Raw genomic sequence first — 25339 nt, forward strand, 5'->3', positions numbered from 1 at the left:
AAAGTCCCTATGCGTAAATAGAAAATCATTTCTGATACTCCCATATGTAACAGCAAATTTTGAAATTGACAAGATGTATGTATTTAGTCAATTCTGGAGATGTACAACAGTTGAATAATAGTATGTAGCTTTTTTGTTTGTCTTGTTTCTATATTCAGTTCGATGTCGAGCAGACCTTCTTTCTGAAAGACATGCTGCCTGAGTTACAGAAATCGAGTGATTCATTGTTTACATTGCCTGGTGCAGTCCCTGAAGGGTTAATTAATGAGCATGTGCAGAGCCAGCTTGGGCTTGCTGAGCTGTACAGTAGTCTGAGTAAAGAGAGAAGGCCTGCAATGATTGGCTGACAGGCTGTTGCTATGGGAGTCTGGCTTCTCTCTGACTGGCTATGTGGTCACAAACCTGCCTAAGCCAGGAATCTAGCATCTTTCCTGTAGCTATGACAACAGACAGGAAGTGGGGGGTGTAAGGGGATGAATGTATGAAAGTGGCATTAAGATGTGCTTTCATTAACAGCTTTTTTTTCACACAAATTACTTAAAGTAGCAAAGGGGAGAAAACCACACAACAGTATCTGTCACTAAAGGAGTGCGTAACTAATATATATAATGTATGTATGTATGTATGTATGTATATATATGTATGTATGTATGTATGTGTGTGTATATATATATATATATATATATATATATATATATATATATATATATATATATATATATATATATATATATATATATATATATATATAATTGGCATGATGTTACCTCAGTGTTGCTTAACTGTCATTAAAATATTAGCAAGGCAAGGTGCCAACTGGGTGAATAATGAGTACATCCTGTCAGGCATCTACACTTGAGCCACACACCCCAACATCAATTAATAGTTTGAAGAGTGTTGAATATAAAAATCTATACTACCATACATGGAATAGCTAAACTAATTTAAGATTAACTGCACACATATTAAGGAATTCTGTTATTCTGAATAAATTTAACTAACTTTTTTGGTTGAAATATATACAAACTGGTAGAAATATATACAAACAAAAAACCTACAGACATTTTAGCAAAAGCAGGGGCGGGTCAATGCACAATTCACATGACCATGGGATCTTCAGGCCTATAAAATTAACCATTTATTGACATTTAAAATGAAAACTATTATGGTAGGTGATAAAATGTCAAGCACTTTTTGCTTATGTAAATTTTTCTGAACCTGATCCATTGGGGAGAAAGTTATGTTCCATGTCCAAAATGCATCACTAGCTGTAGCTGGCCCTTCGGTGAACATCCCTTTTTTGCATTTTACAAAATTTCACATTGTGGAGCATAGTTATGCAGTATGTACAACATATTAAATGCATGGGTTTAATCTGCTTATGCATCGAGATCAAGAATAGCTTCTCAAAAGAGAATTGATGAGGGCTACAGTTCGAACTGGATGATGGCATAAATAAACAGGAAGCCTGTGAAATCATATTGTTTTGTTATAGTGGTTTTGTTGAAGGAACGGGAAAGAAATATGAATTGCTTGCAGGTCAATACTCAAGGGTCATCATGTCATGTTTTCAAAAGTAAAGACTATATTTTGAAACTTGTTTTGTTCATTTTGCTATTAAAGTACTGCATTATGGTATTATGCACATGGCAATATTGTCTAAATGATGCAGGAATTAAATGTAATCCATAGGAAGCCCTGATGGATTGATGGATTGTGTTAAGCTTCCTGAGCAATTGATTTTTCTTTTCATTCACTCCAGGTTTTCTATTATTTCAAACTGTCATAACTGTGGCACTTACAAGGCAGTGTGAAAACGGGGTGTTCTAGTGAAAACCATTAACTGTTAGAACATGAAAAAGATTTGAAAAGGAGAAAACAAATCGAACCTGTGCGGTAATTTTGCAGTATTCACACTCATTGAGTAAACTTAAATAATTTAGTGCCTATTCTGTTTTCTGAAAGGACTCAATCTTGTACTCTTAGTGCAAACAGATTTCATCAGTACTGGAAAATAATGCACAGGGCTTTATACTATAAAATGACAATTGCAGCTTAGCATTACAAATTACAAATTACACTTACACTTACACTTACAATTACAAACAAATATCAAAACTGAGTTGAGGAACTTTGTGAATGTAAATGGATTTATACTAAATTTCCTAGCTATCAAAATTGCACAGCCAGACTAGATCAGATATTCTTAATAGGACTATATTATACTGAAAGTGCAGATATGTTTTTCAGTCTAATATGATGTATTTAAGAATTGTGGTCGAAGGTTGTTTAGTTCCAGGAACAGTTTGTATAAAAGGGTCCCAGGGTTGACTGGGATTATTTTTGATTTCAAAATAAACAGATGGTGGCAAATTATGTATTGTTAGCAGTCTTGTAAACCTTGAATACTTTGCAGAAAAGCCAGAAACTACTTTAACAAAGAATTATATAAAATAAAGCATGTGCGCAAAAAGCTCAAAACTAGGCAGAATTCATGGCATGCTGATAATGTCATAGTGACCTCTCTTCTGATTGTAGTTGAGGTGTGACAATTGTACAAGAGCTTCAAAAATATTTAAAAAACTGGTTTAGGGACAATAAACACTAACAGCAAAGCAAAAATGAAAGAAAACTAATCCAAAAGCAGTGACATGCATGCAGAAATCAGACTGCAAGGAGACAGAACGATTTTAATAATGTCAGTGTAGCGGCTGCCAGTGAATATCTGATTCAAGGAAGGGGATGACTAATTTCCAATCTGATTCTCATGTAGTTTGGTGGACTGCTGCGGGAGATTAACTGTTTTTCCATTTCTTCTGTGTATGTGGTGATCTCTGATGCGATAAGCTTTGAGATGGGAGGATTAATATTAAATCTTTAAGGGGCAAGCTTTAGAATATATGAACATGAAGTTCACAAACGAGATGGGGCCATTCAACCTGCCGAACAATTTGCTAGCTAGTAACTTAATAATCACATGAGTTACATCCAGTCTGTTTTGAATGCTTGAGCATACACAGAGTGTACAAAATGTCCATGAAATAGACTGAAGAGGTGAATCCTATGATCCCTTACTGATGTAACCTGTTAAATCCACTAGGGTTTTTCCCGCTCAACGGTTTCCCGTGTGTATCATAAGTACATGCATTCAACATGCTGGGTGTCAACATTACAAGCTGGTGGTTTGATGGTGGGCGATTGTGTTTTCATGGCACACATTGGGCCCCTTGAAAAAAGTGGAGCAACTTTCTGAACATCACTGGCAATCAGGTGCATCCCTTCACAGCAGCAGTGTATCCATCTGCTAATGGATGTTTTCAGCAGGATAATGGCCCATGCAGGCCACCAGGCTAGGATTGTCCAGGAATGATTCCACGAACATGACGGTGAATTCAGCTCACTGCAGTGGCTTGTCTAGTCACCAGATCTCAATCGAATTGAATTGAATTGAGTGGGATGAGATGGGACAAGCTATTAGGGGTAGAAATTGATTGTTACCTGCAGGTAATACCTTGCACTTATTTACAAGCTGGCAAGTTTTTTTGGCAGTTCTGAATACTACTCAATCTAAAGAGGTTTATTTGACATCCAGAAGAAAGCAATCTGTTGGGGATAAGTACGATTTCTAGGGCGTAGGTGGCAAAGTGGGCTGAAATCTCAGTTTCAGTGCAGATTTCACAGTTTGCAGCTTGGCCTGCAGAATTGCGAATGTTCTGGATTTACATTGTATTCTTTTACCCCCCCCCCCCCCCCCATTTTCCTTTGGCAATAACATAGTTTTCTGAATCACATCTGTTTTTTGATTCGTGACGAGCGCCCATTATCTTCCTACACGAACGAGTCATCCCTAAGAGAAACAGGATTGTGCTGTGAGAGATTAGCCAGCAACAAGAAGTGTGGTCTATACATGTCTAAATGTCTAAAAAACATTACCAGCTTTCCCTTAGGTGTACATTACATTGAAGAGAAACAAGTGAAAAGACCCACATTGCAATAACTTTTTCAAATTTGAAATGTTCATCTTTTTTTAAGTCACCAATTACTGAACTCAATACACATGCTGTCAGAGCCATCAGTTGTTTTTCTCACTGCAAGGTTGACATATCTTACAGTCCACCTACCACACAAATCAGGATTTGATGCACGTGGTCCAGCTAGAACACCCTGAACTGTCCAGGTGCCTTCACGGCCAAAGCCCCCATTTGTGAGGTGAACCCAGTTCTACCCAGCCAGCGAGACCTTGAAACCTTGCAAAACTCATGTCAAACAAATGATTAATTTGAAGCATGAACATCATTTCTAAGACTACATTACCAAGGGAACAAAAATCACAAACATTTGTATTGAATGTGGATCACCCTTTTATGTCATAATAACAATTTCTAAAGTGCTTTCTAAATATTGTATAATGGAAACATTGAATTCAATTAAAAGCATACCAGCCAATACATAATCAGATTACACTTGCATTGTTCTAATTTATAAACCAAAAAAACATACAATCTTGGGAAAAATAAATAACCCATGACAGCAACACAATATATGGCTTTTTGAAGATTATCACCCATGATGATTAGGGCCCTGGCTTTATACAACTTATTGTTTTGTAATTGTAATTCAACTGCTTATGCCCTTGATGTCCCTGTAGCCTCCCCATTTAAAGTAATTGAATTCACAAATAAGAAAATACATTTGGATTTGACTAATTGGGAAATTATAAACTTATTATGATTATTGTACATGGTCATTTAATAACCTGATGCATTAAAAGAAACCTTGAAAGACACAAACATGGAGTCAAAGACTTGACGATAAAAAAAACATTTCATTTTGCGAATGCATGCAACAATATCCAGTGTCTGGTTCTGTAAATTCATGGGCATACTTTAATTTGCAATTTATCTTTATACCACACTCAAAGGTAATATCAAAAGGAATATCTACCGCAACTTGAGGATTTGCACAAAAAACTGGTAAAGATGTCTGACATTGTATCTATAGTCTACAAAAGCAAAAGATCAGTATGTTTTGCACATTTAGTTTTTCTCAAAGGACTACCTAATACTCTGAGTTACTCAGCCCATTCTGAAATGTTTAAATGCAAGTGAATTTCAATAATGTTGGCTGGATTTGGCTCAGATAATGCCACTTACATAATCAAGGTATCCATGATATTCTTTGAGGTTTACTGTCAAATTCAGCACATTTATGTCTGTTTCTTATGTTAATTGATCATAAAGAAGCAAGGTAGGATTTCAATTTGTTTTCAAAGTGAAAATGGCAAACCCTCACACCTGCACTCTCAGAGCAGTGCTCTCCAACCCTGATACTGCAGAGCCACAATTGGGTCAGTTATATAGGTCAGCTTTACTCTGCTATTAGACAGAGACTGGAAACATAGGTTAGTTATTGATCAGTTAAGCAGGCTCCTTGCTCCTTGCAAAGGCAACTTTGGTTCATGAGAGCAAAAGGGTATTCGGGAATGGGTCTGGATGCCTCGTTTTTAATTTATATAAAGTTCTGTAGTTTCTGTAAGCACAAGGACCCCTGCCTTATAAAGAAATAGTACTGATACCCCTACTAACAAGTACTACCAAATACACTCACCTAAAGGATTATTAGGAACACCATACTAATACTGTGTTTGACCCCCTTTCGCCTTCAGAACTGCCTTAATTCTATGTGGCATTGATTCAACAAGGTGCTGAAAGCATTCTTTAGAAATGTTGGCCCATATTGATAGGATAGCATCTTGCAGTTGATGGAGATTTGTGGGATGCACATCCAGGGCACGAAGCTCCCGTTCCACCACATCCCAAAGATGCTCTATTGGGTTGAGACCTGGTGACTGTGGGGGCCAGTTTAGTACAGTGAACTCATTGTCATGTTCAAGAAACCAATTTGAAATGATTGGACCTTTGTGACATGGTGCATTATCCTGCTGGAAGTAGCCATCAGAGGATGGGTACATGGTGGTCATAAAGGGATGGACATGGTCAGAAACAATGCTCAGGTAGGCCGTGGCATTTAAACGGTGCCCAATTGGCACTAAGGGGCCTAAAGTGTGCCAAGAAAACATCCCCCACACCATTACACCACCACCACCACCAGCCTGCACAGTGGTAACAAGGCATGATGGATCCATGTTCTCATTCTGTTTACGCCACATTCTGACTCTACCATCTGAATGTCTCAACAGAAATGGAGACTCATCAGACCAGGCAACATTTTTCCAGTCTTCAACTGTCCAATTTTGGTGAGCTTGTGCAAATTGTAGCCTCTTTTTCCTATTTGTAGTGGAGATGAGTGGTACCCGGTGGGGTCTTCTGCTGTTGTAGCCCATCCGCCTCAAGGTTGTACGTGTTGTGGCTTCACAAATGCTTTGCTGCATACCTCGGTTGTAATGAGTGGTTATTTCAGTCAAAGTTGCTCTTCTATCAGCTTGAATCAGTCGGCCCATTCTCCTCTGACCTCTAGCATCAACAAGGCATTTTCGCCCACAGGACTGCCGCATACTGGATGTTTTTCCCTTTTCACACCATTCTTTGTAAACCCTAGAAATGGTTGTGCGTGAAAATCCCAGTAACTGAGCAGATTGTGAAATACTCAGACCGGCCCGTCTGGCACCAACAACCATGCCACGCTCAAAATTGCTTAAATCACCTTTCTTTCCCATTCAGACATTCAGTTTGGAGTTCAGGAGATTGTCTTGACCAGGACCACACCCCTAAATGCATTGAAGCAACTGCCATGTGATTGGTTGGTTAGATAATTGCATGAATGAGAACAGGTGTTCCTAATAATCCTTTAGGTGAGTGTAATAAAATCTGTTTTTTAGTTAAGCTTGGCTAGACCCCAGGCATTAATCCTACAAAGCAGAAACGCTGAACTGCTTTTCATAATAATCCGATAGATTTCACCAGCCAATTGCAAGCCTAGTCTCTTGACATTGACGTTGCACAATCAACTAATAGACCCCCTTTAGCCTGCCATCCTCAATCCCAGCTGGAGTTAAATTAATGTGGATACACGTTGTTCATTCTGCCTGCAAATGCACCTATCTGTGTAAAAATATTTGTATGAAAAGTAGCAAAACATGGGAGGAACTGTCCATTTGTGAGTATTTTAGTCTGCGTCTCAACAGCATCATTTTATCCAATATGGGCCTATTCATTATTTCAATTTAATGAATTTTTGAGTTAAAACTTATTCTTAGGGCGCTCACTTTGTGCAGGACTGGTAAATAAAATGTCAAATGGGCCGGCTGTCTATCTCCAGGCAGCACATGTGGGACACAAGGGGTGGCCTAATGCCCTGCCTCTGACTCTGCCCCAAATGTCTCAGTGGAATTATAAACTTCAGCAATAATTAGGAACACCTGCTCTTTCCACAAAATAATAACCCTCAGCAATCCTAATATGACTGCATCTGTAAGCATAACAAAACATTTCCTTTGCCCCCATTACTCCAAAGAGTGAGATCTGTCCAGATTTCTGTTCAATGCTTTATAGAGGTTGTGTGGTTGCCTCAACCCATGTTAGCTGTTCTCCATCTGAGCAGGAGAATGGATTTCTTGATGCCCACAATATTCCCATACATGTTTATTTTATCATTCGAAAAGGAGCCACTGATTATACGTGTCTGACAGCTTCACTCTGTCGTGCTTTAAGCAGGGTCATGTCACACGAGAAATGGTTCTTTGCTGTAATCCTACAAGCCTGTGTGTTACAGCCACGAGCTTCTGAATCCATCATCTCTGGCTTCATTTCTCTCATCCCTCTCTCTCTCTCTCTCTCTCTCTCTGACTTAAAAAAAAAAAAAAAAAAAATCAACCCCCACCCACCCCCTCTTAAATTGCCAACTGACAAATTAGATGAGGGGCTTCTACACTGGGTGTGGCAGGAGAGAGTGTAGAGGTTGGTTGGAATCACTCAAACTGACAGGGCAGCCTGGGATTTGCTGGTTGCAGAAGTAAATTTAGGTACTTGCAAAATTGGAGAACAGGAGCAATCCTGTTATTCTGCAGCTCCCAAACCTCTTTGGAAGACATTCTTTCCTTCAACACAAAGATTATTATTAAATGCTAATTATTATTATTTTCCTACCTTACAGTTATCATGTACTGCATTGATGGGTTGCTTCTATAAACATTACCACCAGTGGTCTTAAACAAAATAAACTCTCCATCCCTGCTTTGTTAGGTTTTCAAGTCAGAATTTAGCAAGGCGTGAGAAGTCTGTGAAATACAAAAGTCCAAATGCATACTGCGGGCATTCAAAAGATCAGAAATAAGTACTCTCTGAATATCCAGTAGAAAATGTAATTCTGTAGAGCTTGAACTGTCATAATCCTGTCGTTTGTGTACATTTCAAGAGAAGTGCATTTCAACCTCTGTCTTCAGCACAGACGCAGCCCCTAGTCGAAAAAGCCTTTGTTCTTGGCAGGCATGATCTTTGAGTTGTCCTTCTCAAATCCCTCTTAATTATCATTATATATGTGTGTGTTTATTTATTTATGTATTTATTTATTCTTAATATATTGTCACCTATGTGAAGCAATAGATGTACTCTGTTGATAGGTTTTTTTAACCTGTGCAAATATATGGTAATTCATAAGGAGTGCTTTTCTGGTTGCAATTCTATTTATGAAATGGGTTTGCTGTTTGAACCAGATAATGATAATCTGAGGTGGCAAGATGACTGCGATTGTCTTTGTTTTGGAGGAAAGAGGAGGGTGGAGACCCGAGCCCAAGCCTTGGGGCTAGAATGACTGGTTTCAATCCTGACCAACTTTTATTTTTTCTCTCTCCCGGCAGAGATCAATTTGCATGAAATGGCATGTGTTCCAAATCGCTGTGACTTAAATTTGCTTCCCTGCATTTCAACGACTGTTTATATTTCCTCCTGAAAAGGCTTATCAGCACAGGCCAAAATATAAAATAAAAGTAAAGTATAAAATAAAGTAAATGTCCTACCTTATCATACCATATGCCTTTCTGGTATTTTATTTATTTGTGTTGTGTGGATTATTGGGTGCAATGGAGCAAAGCCACTGCAAACCTCCAAACCCATGGAAAGCAAAAAAAAGCAATTTTCTATAAATCTCCCCAACCTCCTGTGTTCTCTGAAAATGGCATATCTTTCTGAGCAGACGATCATGTCCTTTGAAAGGGCTCTTTTTCGTCGCACACAGAAATCAGATTGTTAAACCTGGCTGAGAAACCCTGTCTGTTTCGCAAATCTCAGTGATCTATTCCATTTTGAAGCTTCATGTTTTGATGCCTTTTTATCAAACCCTTTCCTTCAGTTTTCTGCTAATAAAAGGATCCTATAAGAGAACTTTTCATGTGCTCTTAACACAGACTATCTATATAAAGTATGTTTGTACTATGTGATGATTAATTCCTTTTTAGGTTACAAAATCAAAAGAGGCCTTTTTTAATTTTAACCAATTCCAACTCTTAAGACAGATCTGCAAAATAGAAAATGGCTTTAAACACGTGGTGCTGACGGACTGAACGAGATTTGGATTTGTACAATAATTTTTAAATAAACCGCTTGAAACCAGTATTTTTTACCCAAAAACTGAGGGCCGAAAAACTTAGTTAGTTAAATTAAGGGCACAATAAATTGAAGTAATTGAGAATTTGGTTGGAACGAAGAGACCTATGTGTTGAGGAATCAGATTGGGAAACGCTGCCTGAGTGACATGTCTGGTAACAGCCTTTACCCAGAGTCTGGGGGCGTCCTGTAGTCTGGATCCAGCTGGTGTCTGTTGCTTGTTTGGGTCAGCTGAGTAAACCTCAATTGTCTGAACACCAGCTACTTCTGTGCATCCTTGGGCGCCTGCAGGTTCAGTTTGGTGTAATTTCTGGCCTGTGGGCACTCTGGGCAAGCAGTGCGAGAACTAACAGATGGCTTTGACAACATGATTCAGGAGGAAGCGTGCTTTCTCATCCCTCACGAATAAAGGCAGAGTCATAGTCAGGTGGGCTGAGGTGACTAATTCAATTCCAAATTGCTTGAAAGGGGGAACATTAGAGATTGCATATTAAACCAATGTGAAAATATCTCGAGTACTGCAGTACGGGACAAGATCTAACCAAACAAAGTCTGGGAAGTTTTACACTTGGCCAGAAAGGGTGTCAACACCTTAGATGTGTAGGTGATGTTTTTCAAACCAAAGAATGTGTTGACAACTTCTCCACAAAGTATATGTTTAGATGTAGGCTGGTGGTATATACTGTATGGAAGTGGCCCATCTATGTTTTCTAAGCATTTACATATGTATTGTTTTTTGTTTTCCCCTTTGCATTTTTCTATTTTTTATAATTTTTGTTAGAAATAAAGGGTTAATCATCAGGGCCAATATTTATATTGATTTACACATCTAATAAAACTAAAGCCTGCACCATTTATGAGCTTCTACATTTTGTTAGCACTATGCTAAATGACACCAGCATATCACCAGTGTAGTGTGAAATTATTTATTTAATTAATTGATAATGGGGTTGAATAAGATGTATAAAAATATATTTGGAGTTTTCTGGAGTTATGTGAAAACAGAAATCCTTGCTGCAAATCAATTCCTAAAATGGTTTTATTTTCACTACAGACAGAGTGCCCCCTGAATCACATAGTGGCTGGCCTGAGAATGAAATTGTATTTATGATTTCATTAAGGGAATCATTTTAAAGGTTTGCTCTACATATATCTATGGCTAGTGCTGTTCACTAAACAGATTTATTAAAATGTCTTTGAAAGAACCGGGAAAGCTTTGCGTCAGTCTGGTTAAATGATTTCAGGAGACTGAAACAGGACTAAATGCTGTACCTACTTAGTGAAGACAATCTAAAACCGATCCATAAAAATGTTTCTACACCTTGTTTTTTGCAGTTAATGATGGGGATCAATGTGTTGATTATGCTCAGAGTAAAATAACAACTTCCCATGTGTTAGGTAGTTGTTTGTATTCTAACATTTCCAGCTAGCATTGTTGCAACTCAAATGTCTTGTAGATCTTGTATAAAGTACAATGGCTTTTTAAGATCTTTTAATAAGGTGTTTGGTTAGGTTGCTTTAAAATAAAATGGTTGATGTCAAAATGCAAACTTAAATTTGGGTTTCCAGTGTTTTATACCAATCATGACTTTTGTATTTTTATCTTTAAAAACTGAGCTCCAAAATGTGGTCAAGCAAACAAAGTTTACCAGTGTTAAGAACCCTTAAATACTAAATAAATAAATCAGAAAATCTGGAAGATGCCATTTTCTAATGGATCTTTAGTTGCATTGACTTTGTTCCAGGGGCATGAAGATGGGAAAAAACATACTGGAAAAACAACTTCCCAATGTAATATCTGAGACTGCATAATTGTTGCTGAAAAATTAGATCCAGGCAAATTCAATATTACAAACCCAAATGACAAGGCTGTGGAACTAGGCTTGATATTATTTTAGCTGAAGTATTTCTGACAGGATAAATTATTGGGGCTGAACTATCTGGAAGGAGTTAAATGGTTGTGATTGCGAGTAATTTAGCTCCTCAATTAGAGAACAACTTGATTAACTGCCTGCCCTATATAGATGTTCTTGGAAGTCCATGCAAATTCTCCACTTACTTGACAGAATGGAAAGAAGGCAATTTTAATTTAAAATTAGCTTTTGTGAAAAGGTTGTGTGTTGTACTGTTATTAGTTGAATACAAATTCTTTTCCTGAGCAACATTCTCTTGCTTTTCAGTACACTACCTGAGTTTGTGTGGTTGCAAAATGTAGTGGTGCCATACTTTCCACATATTGCTACAAATTATACTTGTTTTTTCTTAACTTATTTCCTTAGAATGGAGAGGTCCATACCCTACATACAGAAAAAGACCAAAGTCATCAAAAATGACCCTTTCAAAATCATCAGGTCAAGTGTGAAAAGAGCTCATGTGAATTTAAAAATACAATACATTTTTTGCTCATGCTTTCAACAGTGCTTGGATAGATTTAATAAATTGTGAGCACTGCTAACTTATTTTATACCAACAGTTTGAAGTGTGATTTAGTTTTGTATTTTGTCTTCTATGAACTATTTTGATAAAGGGAGGGAGTGGTGTATGCCTCTCTGATTTGAGCTTTGACCCTGTGTAAAAAATGAAACCAAGGGAGAACAAGTAAGTGGCACAAACAAAATATATTTAATGTGGAATTTGACTATATTAACTGGAGATGGTGATGCAATCACAGCAGGTTGTTGGATATAGATTAAATTAGAATAATGATGACACCAATCCTAGGCAATATACACTCACCTAAAGGATTATTAGGAACACCTGTTCAATTTCTCATTAATGCAATTATCTAACCAACCAATCACATGGCAGTTGCTTCAATGCATTTAGGGGTGTGGTCCTGGTCAAGACAATCTCCTGAACTCCAAACTGAATGTCTGAATGGGAAAGAAAGGTGATTTAAGCAATTTTGAGCGTGGCATGGTTGTTGGTGCCAGACATCCAGTATGCGGCAGTCCTGTGGGCGAAAATGCCTTGTTGATGCTAGAGGTCAGAGGAGAATGGGCCGACTGATTCAAGCTGATAGAAGAGCAACTTTGACTGAAATAACCACTCGTTACAACCGAGGTATGCAGCAAAGCATTTGTGAAGCCACAACACGTACAACCTTGAGGCGGATGGGCTACAACAGCAGAAGACCTCACCAGGTACCACTCATCTCCACTACAAATAGGAAAAAGAGGCTACAATTTGCACAAGCTCACCAAAATTGGACAGTTGAAGACTGGAAAAATGTTGCCTGGTCTGATGAGTCTCGATTTCTGTTGAGACATTCAGATGGTAGAGTCAGAATGTGGCGTAAACGGAATGAGAACATGGATCCATCATGCCTTGTTACCACTGTGCAGGCTGGTGGTGGTGGTGTAATGGTGTGGGGGATGTTTTCTTGGCACACTTTAGGCCCCTTAGTGCCAATTGGGCATCGTTTAAATGCCACGGCCTACCTGAGCATTGTTTCTGACCATGTCCATCCCTTTATGACCATGTACCCATCCTCTGATGGCTACTTCCAGCAGGATAATGCACCATGTCACAAAGGTCCAATCATTTCAAATTGGTTTCTTGAACATGACAATAAGTTCACTGTACTAAACTGGCCCCCACAGTCACCAGGTCTCAACCCAATAGAGCATCTTTGGGATGTGGTGGAACGGGAGCTTTGTGCCCTGGATGTGCATCCCACAAATCTCCATCAACTGCAAGATGCTATCCTATCAATATGGACCAACATTTCTAAAGAATGCTTTCAGCACCTTGTTGAATCAATGCCACGTAGAATTAAGGCAGTTCTGAAGGCGAAAGGGGGTCAAACACAGTATTAGTATGGTGTTCCTAATAATCCTTTAGGTGAGTGTAATATACAGTGTGCATTCATGCCTTTAATGGTAGACAGCTGGATCCAGTGTAAAACTTTCCTTTATCTGCATTTATGTAATCTGTTACTGAATGTCAAGGTTTTAAATTTGGAACCTCAACTAATTTTCCCTATTTTTTCCCCCAAATTGGATTGGAGAAAACTGTATGGTTCTGCAAATGTTTACACACCCACAGTTATACTGAAAGCAAGCTAGCTACAGAAGCTAAAAATACTGTTGATGTATTTCAGTATCATTATCTCTAGAAACTAGCTTTTTATTAAGAAAGATGATTTGTGTACTAATAGGAGAAAGACGCAGGTTTAATTGTATAGCAAAGACTGCCATCCCTTATTTTACAGAGGCCCACTGTGTAGATGTCGGTTTATCTTCTCTGAGGTGGTTGCTAGAAGATGGTTATGCTATACAAGACTGATCGGTGCATTATACGAACAGATGTTGAGCGTCTATACAGTGAGGGAAAAAAGTATTTGATCCCCTGCTGATTTTGTACGTTTGCCCACTGACAAAGAAATGATCAGTCTATAATTTTAATGGTAGGTGTATTTTAACAGTGAGAGACAGAATAACAAAAAAAATCCAGAAAAACACATTTCAAGAAAGTTAAAAATTGATTTGCATGTTAATGAGGGAAATAAGTATTTGATCCCCTATCAATCAGCAAGAATTCTGGCTCCCAGGTGCCTTTTATACAGGTAACGAGCTGAGATTAGGAGCACTCCCTTTAAGAGAGTGCTCCCAATCTCAGCTCGTTACCTGTATAAAAGACACCTGTCCACAGAAGCAATCAATCAGATTCCAAACTCTCCACCATGGCCAACACCAAAGAGCTGTCCAAGGATGTCAGGGACAAGATTGTAGACCTACACAAGACTGGAATGGGCTACAAGACCATCGCCAAGCAGCTTGGTGAGAAGGTGACAACAGTTGGTGCGATTATTCACAAATGGAAGAAACACAAAATAACTGTCAGTCTCCCTCGGTCTGGGGCTCCATGCAAGATCTCACCTCGTGGAGTTTCAATGATCATGAGAACGGTGAGGAATCAGCCCAGAACTACACGGGAGGATCTTGTTAATGATCTCAAGGCAGCTGGGACCATAGTCACCAAGAAAACAGCCGTGAAGGACTGAAATCCTGCAGCACCCGCAAGGTCCCCCTGCTCAAGAAAGCACATGTACAGGCCCGTCTGAAGTTTGCCAATGAACATCTGAATGATTCAGAGGAGAACTGGATGAAAGTGTTGTGGTCAGATGAGACCAAAATCGAGCTCTTTGGCATCAACTCAACTCGCCGTGTTTGGAGGAAGAGGAATGACCCCAAGAACACCATCCCCACCGTCAAACATGGAGGTATAAACTTCATGCTTTGGGGGTGTTTTTCTGCTAAGGGGACAGGACAACTGCACCGCATCAAAGGAATGATGAACGGGGCCATGTACCGTCAAATCTTGGGTGAGAACCTCCTTCCCTTAGCCAGGGCAATTAAAATGGGTCGTGGATGGGTATTCCAGCATGACAATGACCCAAAACACACAGCCAAGGCAACAAAGGAGTGGCTCAAGAAGAAGCACATTAAGGTCCTGGACTGGCCTAGCCAGTCTCCAGACCTTAATCCCATAGAAAATCTGTGTAGGGAGCTGAAGGTTCGAGTTGCCAAACGTCAGCCTCGAAACCTTAATGACTTGGAGAGGATCTGCAAAGAGGAGTGGGACAAAATCCCTCCTGAGATGTGTGCAAACCTGGTGGCCAACTACAAGAAACATCTGACCTCTGTGATTGCCAACAAGGGTTTTGCCACCAAGTACTAAGTCGAAGGGGTCAAATACTTATTTCCCTCATTAACATGCAAATCAATTTATAACTTTTTTGAAATGCGTTTTTCTGGATTTTTTTTGTTGTTATTCTGTCTCTCACTGTTAAAATTCACCTACCATTAAAATTATAGACTGATCATTTCTTTGTCAGTGGGCAAACGTACAAAATCAGCAGGGGATCAAATACTTTTTTCCCTCACTGTATATGGAACATGCTTTGTTCTAATGCACTATTACTTTAAGGCCTGTGGGATCAATGCTAAATTCTAGGCATGAACCAAGATTTTTGGCATGGACAGATGAAAATGTCAGATATTGGATTTCTGGGCACCTTCTGTCAAATGGACATATGATAGCTTAATGCCATAATTGTGTTGTCAGTTTATATTTGTTTTTAATCTCAGGGATTATTTCCATTACACTGGAAGTTTTAATGTTCTGTGATTTATATTTTCCAGCCTATTACGGTTCTGTCTATCCCCGTCCTATAAGACTCTGGGGGTGGATATTTGTGTTTTGTAACCTGTTGGATTGTATGGTTCATAGTTATACCTTGTACAACTCCTGCAGTGCTCCTCAGCTGTAGAATGGCAACAAATAAGTTTTGTCAAGGATTCATGGTCACCTTGAATCATAACCTAAAATATCCCTTAATGTTCTTGTAAAATGTCACATTTTCATGCACATTTGTCATTGATTTCTAAATCTGGAAATGTCCATCTGAATTGTGGAACTGTGGAAAAAAATACTGCTGACATCATAGACCCTGACCTCACACACACACACACACACACACATGTAAAGTTCCTAAAGTTAAACCAATTAAACCAATAGCTGACGAAAGTGCAGAAAATATGATTCTTGGGGAAAAGAGAAAATCTTAATCCCTTTTTCTCACAAGTGAAGGTCAATGTCCGTGGTCTCGGCAGCTGCTGCAGTCTGATTCTAGACAGATGGTGAAGACTCTGTATAGGAAAGTTGAAGAAAGTGTTTTGTGATAATTATATAATGCTTTATATTAACACTAGCATTAGAAGTAGCTTGTATACAGACTGAGCAGATTAGTTTTAGCAGGCTAAGCAAAAGGTCAACAAGGTTCATTTGTTAGAAACTCCTGTCAGTAATAAAAGATCACACAGTGCTGAAATAGCCTACAGCTGTTTTGTTGAAAATCTGTTTGTGACTTAATTGTTTCTCCAGATTGGCAGGAATTGTTTCTGTTAATGAGTGATTGACACTAGGTAAATGACGACCGTGGGATCTTCCTGGTGCACATCAAAGACAGACATCTGCTTTTTGGATCCATCACCTCTTCACGGTATGACAGATTGTAAACAGACCCGGGCTTGTACCTTCTGATTGGATGAACGACCATAAGATTTCACGTCACTTTCCTATAAAGCTGCACTCATGTTTGTAAACATTAAGTTCTCACTGACGGAATTTCATGATGTGGGGCTTCCGAGCCGGCTTGATTTAAAGTTCTATTTGCTTTATCTCGACGACTTCTCCACTTATTTCCAACACGGTTCTACAGATGGAGACAGATGCTTTTGCATATTTATAAATCAATCCAAATTGCACACCAAGCCTTGTGATCCTCAACCAGTTCATGCCTCTTCTAGGGGTGTAAGTTGGTCTCTATAGTCCAGACATGACTAGTTTAAATGTTGTAGCTGACTATTCCCTGTGGGATAACGTTCAGTTTGGCAGAACGCTCCCAGGGGATGCATCTGAAGTTAGTTAGCACTTCCTCGTCACCTCCAAGAACAGAACAGCCCCAATGGCTTAGAAAGTGCTTGTGGGTCCACAGTGTTATCCTTAAGAGCTGCTTTAGTCGACCAAACATAGCTGTAGCTATACTACTGCTGCTGTACATTTGTAATCAAGTTAGGAAGACATTAGACTTCAGCTTTTATTTGAAAATAATGCTTTATTATAGGATTTCCGTTCCCAGATTAACTATTTTTATAAATTTGCAAATTTTACACAAATTGAATTTTTCAAATGTTTAGACTGGGAAGAAAAAGGAATCAACAAAGGGAATTTACTTGAACTAGCTATGATTTGCCGATGACAGACATCCTTGCAGAGACGCCTGAAGACCTGGAGCTTCAAATTAAAGAATTCTCGAATGCAAATTAGAAAACCTGAATTCAAAATTAACTTGATTAAAACCACCAAAAGTCATGTTTAATAAATTAGTTAAAATTAAGAAAATTGAAGTAGATCAAAGGATAATTGAAAAATGTAAAGTTGTTTACCTTCCAAAACAAATGGAAATATCTTGAGAGAGGCCTCCTTCCAATGATAAATCCATGAAGGCTGATCATGACGGTGATGACTGTGTATGTGTATATCTCCACAACATCTTTCAAAAGTCTTGTCGAGTGACGGAAGATTAGGATAAAAAAGAGCCCTAGACGTGGGAGAGTATTGAAGTAAATTTCCAAAAAATATTTGTAGGGGTTTGTTTAGTGCCCTGGTCAGTCTCTCTCTGCAGCTAAATATATACATCTTAGAAGTAAGATGAATTGTGCAATCCTTTTTTACAGCCACTGCATGCTGTCATGTATAGACCAGTTTCTCGTTAGAAGAAATCAATGGCTTTAATGATTGGGATCTAGTTCCTGGAGAATTGCAGGTTGGGACTTCACGTATGACTATACTGTTGCTGAGCTGGGGAATGGCTGCATAGCTGTTTGAATTATTTAATTATTTTTTGAATACTTTGATGAAAGGTCAAGGAGTTGCAGCTTTGGTGCTATGTTTCCTAGCAACATCCAGGTAATTCTTAGAACATTTGAAGACAAAGCTGACTAATATTAGCACTGAGGGAAGGAGTCAGACTTGAGGGTAGGGTGGGGGTTGGAGGTGGGTGGTAAAGCTCTTAATAAAGGCATTATGATCTAAAAATCTCTATTTCTACTGTCAGAATCTGACACGCATACACACACACACCATCCATTGAATGGGAAGCTAGGAAGCAGGGAGACATGAACCGTTCTGTCAGCATTAAAAATGTAAGCCAGCTGTCATACTGAAGCACAAAACCCAGTAAAAACCCTGTTAGTTTCAGAAAGGTAATCAGCTTTCATGGTCAAATAACTTTATTTTTTAAGAGGAGACATGTCTGTTTAACTTTATAGTAGAAGGTGAAAGCCTTTACAGTAACCTTTTATTATACTAAATATGTATTGCTGTCAATTTAAAAACCATGCATTTGGGAGAACCACTAGGAAAAACAAACTCCTTGAAAAGAATGTCTCTTCGAATAACTTTTTGAAATCCGCTGATCTGTTGCTCCTGCTCCTAAGTTTGAATGCACCTTTCAGCCAAAGTATTTTTCTGCCCAGAGATACTTCCAGTACTGTAAGCCTCAGGAAAAATTTCAATCTATAGGGATCTTTTGCTGTTCCTCAAACAGGGAGTTTTTGGAATAATATCACTTCTGTCAGCTGAGGTCTCCCTACCTATTTGCTTTGTAACAGATGAATAGTGACAAGCGTTCAGCGTTATTAATCTCCTTTACTTTTGCAATTCTCCTTGGCTCAGACTACTGTGTTAGTCTTACGAAGTGCAATGATAAAATCTGTTGACTCCAGGCATGAATAATGAAGCTTTGGATTTACACACCGAGTGGCCAATGTGGTCACATTTGTTGTTGGAGATTTAGCAGAGATAAGCATGACATATTGTGAATCTTAAATCCAACTTGACACACAAGGTTTCTGTTTCTTTACTTGACTGGAGGACAAGTATTAATACACCCTGGACATTGTTGACCATCTGCTTATTATGATTTTTGTTAAATTGAAAAGTGCTATTTAAGTTGGTTGGCCTATTCAAATAACTGTATTGTTAAAACTATGCACTGTGAAGAAAGTGTGGTGTGCATGAAAATGGGTCAATAGGGAAGATGAGGCTCAGTGTGACCACGGTTTATGTCTATGATGGTTTACAGGTCATGGTACACAGCTGCATGAAGAATTGAAAATCAAGTTCAACTGAAAAGGAATGCAAATTTCTGAAACAACTCTGTAATTGTTTACTCCCTGTATTGCACTGTTAACAAGTTGAGTGCAGCACCAGCACAAAAACTAATCAAATCATGTTTACTCCAGCTCTACAGATTTAAAATGTGCATATACTGAAAGAATAACTTCTGGATGTCGTCTTTCATCAGCTAGACAGAGACCCTATATCTGGCATCCCGATGTAATGCAGATGTTTAATTACATGAATCAGAAATTTGCATTCCCAAGCAACTCTTGCTAGGTTCATTTCGATCTTCTGATGCTTTCAAGTTAGAATTTTGCTTCAGAAGAGAAGACTATAACAGGGTTTCCAGTTGGTTGAACTGGTGCTTTCTAGTCTATTTTGAGCCTTAGACTGCAGACAGTGCTAGTCTGAATCTGGTCTTACCCAGGGGGCATTGTCCTTGCTTTGTGTCCATGAGGGCTACTGTGATTTATGTGTTTGGATGTGGAAATCGGTTTTAAATATCTACAGATGTGATGTTTCGGCTCACCCCTCTCCTTTCTCTCTATGCAGGTACTCCCTTGTGGATGGGAAGTGTGCCCTGATCCCCCTTCCCTCGATGGTACCATGACCTCCACCCTGCAGACACTGCACTTCAAGCTGCTCCCCCTGGGGGATGGCAGCCCGGAGCGCATCTACAACTGTGACCAGGAGATTGAGAGGCGCTATGAGATCGTCCCCTCTGTGGTGTGCGCCATGTGCTGCCTCTTTGGAATCATCTACTGCTTCTTTGGTGAGTAGAGCCTATCCAGAGTTTGCAGTCACAGAAGCTTCGGAATATCTGTTTAAGTATTTAGTATGAGTTTTAATTTTGGAAATTGATAGAATTGTCAATTATTCAGCTCAATCCAAGGCTATGACTCCGTACTTTTTCATGAAGGATGAGGCTAAGTGTGCATTCCCTCTTTCACACTGCAAGGCCAGAATGCTTACAGCAAGGTAACTTGAACCGGCTGGACCTGCTAGCAACCTGAATGTTCAGGTGGCACTGGGATTCATTGGTGTGCGAGATGCTGAGGATTGCTTTGGTATCTGTGCTTTGGTATTAAATGTTTCAGTTTTTTGGTCAAAGGGGCCACAGGTTTAAATTAGTTTAAAAAGAAATAGTGTCCTGTCTAAAATGTTCATATCTGCACACAGGTATGTGATTTTTATTTAATTTTTGTGTTTGCTTGTGACGAAATGCACCATATGCGAGTGTAAATTGTTGTTTTGAATTATGAATCAGTGATCAGTTTGAACTAACTATACTTACAGGAATAGGGAATCCACAGACATGTGAGGCATCTACTTGTGTAATCCTATGAACCCTGGGATTTATCTTACTGCCAACTAGAGCTCCTGGGGCCTGTTAACAGTCCCTGATTAGCATTGTTGTTTTAATCTTTAATTTTGGAGGACCCATAAAATACAGTTAGATCCATAAATATTTGGATTTGTCATCACTTTGGCTCTCTACGCCACCACTATGGATTTGAAAGGAAACAATCAAGATGTGCTTTAAGTGTAGACTTTCATATTTAACTTGAGGGTAGTTAGATACAAATTGGGTGAACAGTGTAGGAATTATACCCATTTTTACATGTGATCCCCCCAATTTTAGGGGCTCAAAAGTAATTGGACAATTGACTACTCAGCTGTCTCAGCTGTTCCATGGCCATGTGTGTTATTCCCTCATTAGTTCAATTACAGGTAAGCAGAAAAAAGGTCTAGATTTGATTTCAAGTTGGCATTTGCATTTGGAATCTGTTCCTGTTAACCCATATGAAGTCCAAAGAGCTGCCACTGTGAGTGAAGCAAGCCATCATTAGGCTGAGAAACCAAAACAAACCAATCGGAGAGATAGCAAACAACTGTGGTGGATGACAGAATAATTATTTCTCTGAAGAAAAACCCCTTCACAACAGTTGGCCAGATCGAGAACACCCTCCAGGAGGTAGGCATATCTGTGTCTCAGTCAACAATCAAGAGAAAACTTCACCAGAGTAAATACATAGGGTTTACCACAAAATGTAAACCATTGGTAAGCCAAAAAAACAGGAAGACCAGATTGGAGTTTGCCAAGAAACATCTAAAGAGCCCTGTACAGTTCTGGAACAACATCCTATGGACAGATAAGACAAAAAACAACTCAATGGTGGGAAAAGAAGAGTATGGAGAAGGGAAGGAACTGCTCATGATCCGAAGCATACCACCTCATCTGTGAAACATGGTGGAGGTATTGATGATGTGACTGTTGACAAAATCATCAGGATGAATTCTGAAGTGTTTAGGGCTAAGTGTTCTGCTCAGATTCAGCCAAATGTTTCAAAACTCATTAGACACAGTACAGATGGACAAATTACCCGAAGCAGTGCAGATGGACAAATTACCCGAAGCATACTGCGAAAGCAACCCAATACTTTTTTAAGGTGAAGAAGTGGAATGTTCTGCAATGGCCAGTCACCTGACCTGACAAAAGGCCCCAATAACAAGCAGGAACTAAAGGCAGCTGCAGTACAGGCTGGCAGAGCATCACCAGGGAAGAAACCCAGCATCTGGTGATGACTGGGTTCCAGACTTCAGGCAGTCATTGACTGCAAAGGATTTGCAACTAAGAATTTAATTCATGATTATATTAGTTTGTCCAATTACTTTTGAGATCATAAAATTGGGGGTACTACACATAAAAATGGCTGTAATTACTACACTGTTCATCCAATTTGGATGTAACTACCCTCAAATTAAAGATGAAAGTCTACACTTAAAGAACATATTGAATGTTTCCTTTCATAAGAACATAAGAAAGTTTACAAAGGAGAGGAGACCATTCGACCCATCGTGCTCGTTTGGTGTCCATTAATAACTAAGTGATCCAAGGATCCTATCCAGTCTATTTTTAAATGTTGCCAAATTTTCAGCTTCAACCACATCGCTGGGGAGTTTGTTCCAGATTGTGACAACTCTCTGTGTGAAGAAGTGTCACCTGTTTTCCGTCTTGATTGCCTTGAAACCCAATGTGTCCCTGGGTGCATGTGTCCCTGCAGATCTGGAAAAGCTCCTCTCGTTTGATGTGGTCGATGCCTTTTATGATTTTGAAGACTTAAATCAAGTCCCCACGTAGTCTCCTCTGTTCCAGCGTGAAAAGGTTCAGTTCCCTCAGTCTCTCAGGAACTCCACTAACAGCCCCACTCCAGTTAGAAGCAACTCCTCTAATCAACACCCTCTGTTTCCTATACATCAACCATCTACTTGCATTATGCATAGAGCTTCCAATTTGAGGATCAGAACCTTATTGAAAGCTTTTTGAAAATCTAAGTATACCATATCATATATGCTTTCACATGATCTACAGCTGCAGTTGCATGTTCAAAAAATTCTAATGGATTATGTTGACATGTTGACTATCTCCAAGAATATGGTTTTCATTAAGATGCTCCTCTAGTTTCTGTCTAATCATTTTTTTCCAACATTTTACAAGTAATGCAGGTGAGACTGATTGGTCTGTAATTTCCTGGCTCAGTTTTGTCCCCTTTCTTGTGGATTGGTATTACATTTGCTGTTTTCCAGTCAGTTGGTACATCCCCTGTTCTAAGTGTCATTTGGAATATTTGAGTTATTGGCCTATAAATAATTTCCCTCATTTCTTTAAGTACTGTTGGAAATATACCATCTGGCCCAGGTGATCTGTTTGTTTTTAATTCTGGTTGTCCCTTTAGTACCTCCTCCTCATTTATCCTGATCTCTCTAAGGCAGGGGTTCCCAATGTCCGGAGGTTGCATGGGATGGGGGGACCACAGTAGAAAATGAACCACTGATGAAAACAAAATGTCCCAAGTCATACCTTTTTATTTCCTATACATTTCTGTTAGGGAACATTTATTACTATTTTTCCCCAAATTACATGTGTAATTTGTAACAGAATTTTTTCAGAAAGTGTAAAAATATAGTAAAAGTTCAGAAAAGGGGTGGTTAAAGGTTGGCTTTGGGGAGCCGCACCAATCATACTCGAGGGCCACATTTGGCCCCGGGGCTGCACTTTGGGAACCCCTGCTCTGAGGGTTTGACTGGACTGGTTGTTAACCTGTGGTATGTTATCTGTTTTTTCTTTTGTAGAAACCTCTGTGAAATACTAATTTAGAACATTTGCCTCATCTTGTTCGTTTTCCAAGATACTTCCATTTTGCCCTTTAGCTGTTTCACTTCCTCCTTTATTGACCTCTTGCTGTTGTAGTATTGAAAAAAGCTCTTTGCATTAGTTTTAGCTCCAAGAGCTATGTTTCTTTATATTTCCCTCTTTGCTTTCCTGATCCCTTTCTTAAGATCTCTTTGCAGTTCAACATATTCTTTTGTATTTTGTTTCGCGTCTATCCCTTTTGTATGCATTATACAACATTTTCTTTCTCTTTATATTTGAAGAATATACTACTTGAGGCTCAGGAGAAATGTGTACCAAAACTTAGCAAATTGTGGACCAGAAAACATTGGCCCAAATGGTATAATAGAAGTACACAAAAAATATCATCCATTTTCAACTGAATCTGTATCCAGTGTGCTCCAGTCTAACGCTTCTAAGTGCCACGACATACCTTCAAGGTTTGCTTTTCTAAAATTATAGACCATTGTTTTAGAGTCCTTATTTTTTGAAAAAATGCCTCAAAGCTAACCATATTGTGATCACAATTTGCCATTGGTTCTCTAACTAGTGTCCCTCTGACTATCTTGGTCATTTGAAAAGATCAAGTCAATGCATGTGTTCTCTCTGGTTGGTTCTCTGACAAATTGAGTTAGAAAGCAGTTATTTATCTCAACCATTTATATTTCTGCTTCTGTAGTCCCAGCTGGGCTTTCCCATTCTATGTTTGGGAAATTGAAATACCCCATTTTAACAGCCACATACTTTTTACATGCAGTCCTGATTACATTGTACAATGCAACATCTTTCTGAATATCAGAGTTGGATGGTCTGTAACACACTCCTACCACTAATCCTCCAGATCTCTTATTCAAAAGTTTAACCCACAAAGATTCTGTTTCGTTACTAGGATCAAATTTAAGTTCTTCTGCCTCAGTGTCATTTTTGACATATAACTCCATCTTCGATTTTGCCTGTCTGTCTTAAACTGTGTGTATCCTTTCAACTTGTATTCATCCCCAAAATTTTCTGTAAGCCATGTTTCTGTCACTCCAACAACATCATAGTCACATGCCAGCACTGTGTCTCTAGGTCTAACATCTTGTTCCTTATTGTCCTGGCATTCAGGTACAAACATTTCAGTACTTTCCTACTAGTAGTTTAACTTGGTTTTCTTTCCTTAGTGGAACATCTCCCATTGTCAGAACTCCCTGACCCCCTGGTCCCTAGTTTAAAAGATTCTCAATTACCCTGCACATGCGCTCTCCCAATGCATTAGATGTAGACCGTCCGGTTTGAACAGGTCCCATCTATCCCAGACAAAAGACCAATGCTCCATAAATCTAATACCCTCTTTCCAACACCAAGATTTCAACCACATGTTAAACTTCCTAATCTCTGCCTGTCTCCCTGGGCATCCACGTGGTATCGTAAGTATTTCGGAGAAAACTACCATGGAGGTTCTGCTTTTTAGTTTCTTTCCTAACACTTTAAATTTGTCTTGTAGAACCTCTGCCTTACCTTTTCCTATGTCATTGGTTCCAGTGTGGACCATGACCAGTGGATTCCCCCCGGCTTTGGCCAATAGCCTGTCTACTAGTTTAGGGAGATCTGCAACCTGAGCACCAGGCAGGCAAGATACCATGCGGGTCTCCTTATCACTAGAACACACTGTGTGGTCTACGCCTCTAAGAATTGAGTCTCTTACTATAACTACCTCCCTGTTCTGGGGGGGAGTGGGCACCATGGTGCTCTGGTGCTCAACTGCCCTCCCATCACCCTCTGAGCCATCACTACACTGTCCAACTCGATGTCCAGCAGTTGGAACTTGTTGGGCATTTCTTGCTCTTGGGATGTCTCTAAGGGTTGTGCGTGCCCTTTTCTGCAGTTACGACCTACTGTAACCCAGCAGTTCTCTAGTTCTGCACACCATCTC

At 39.2% G+C, this 25339-nt stretch overlaps 1 protein-coding gene across 1 annotated transcript in view; it reads left to right on the forward strand.

Annotated features, from left to right (window-relative positions):
• The window catches only part of tmem198aa (transmembrane protein 198aa), an 89586-nt gene that overhangs the window by 51229 nt on the left and 13018 nt on the right, over positions 1-25339 (forward strand). Inside the window, exon 2 of the mRNA XM_066688015.1 lies at positions 19803-20022. Coding sequence (XP_066544112.1) covers positions 19857-20022 — 166 coding nt within the window. The 5' untranslated portion in view covers positions 19803-19856. The remainder of the gene's footprint in view (positions 1-19802; positions 20023-25339) is intronic.

This window comes from Amia ocellicauda, chromosome 16, assembly GCF_036373705.1.
Source record: "Amia ocellicauda isolate fAmiCal2 chromosome 16, fAmiCal2.hap1, whole genome shotgun sequence".
Taxonomy (NCBI): Eukaryota; Metazoa; Chordata; class Actinopteri; order Amiiformes; family Amiidae; genus Amia; species Amia ocellicauda.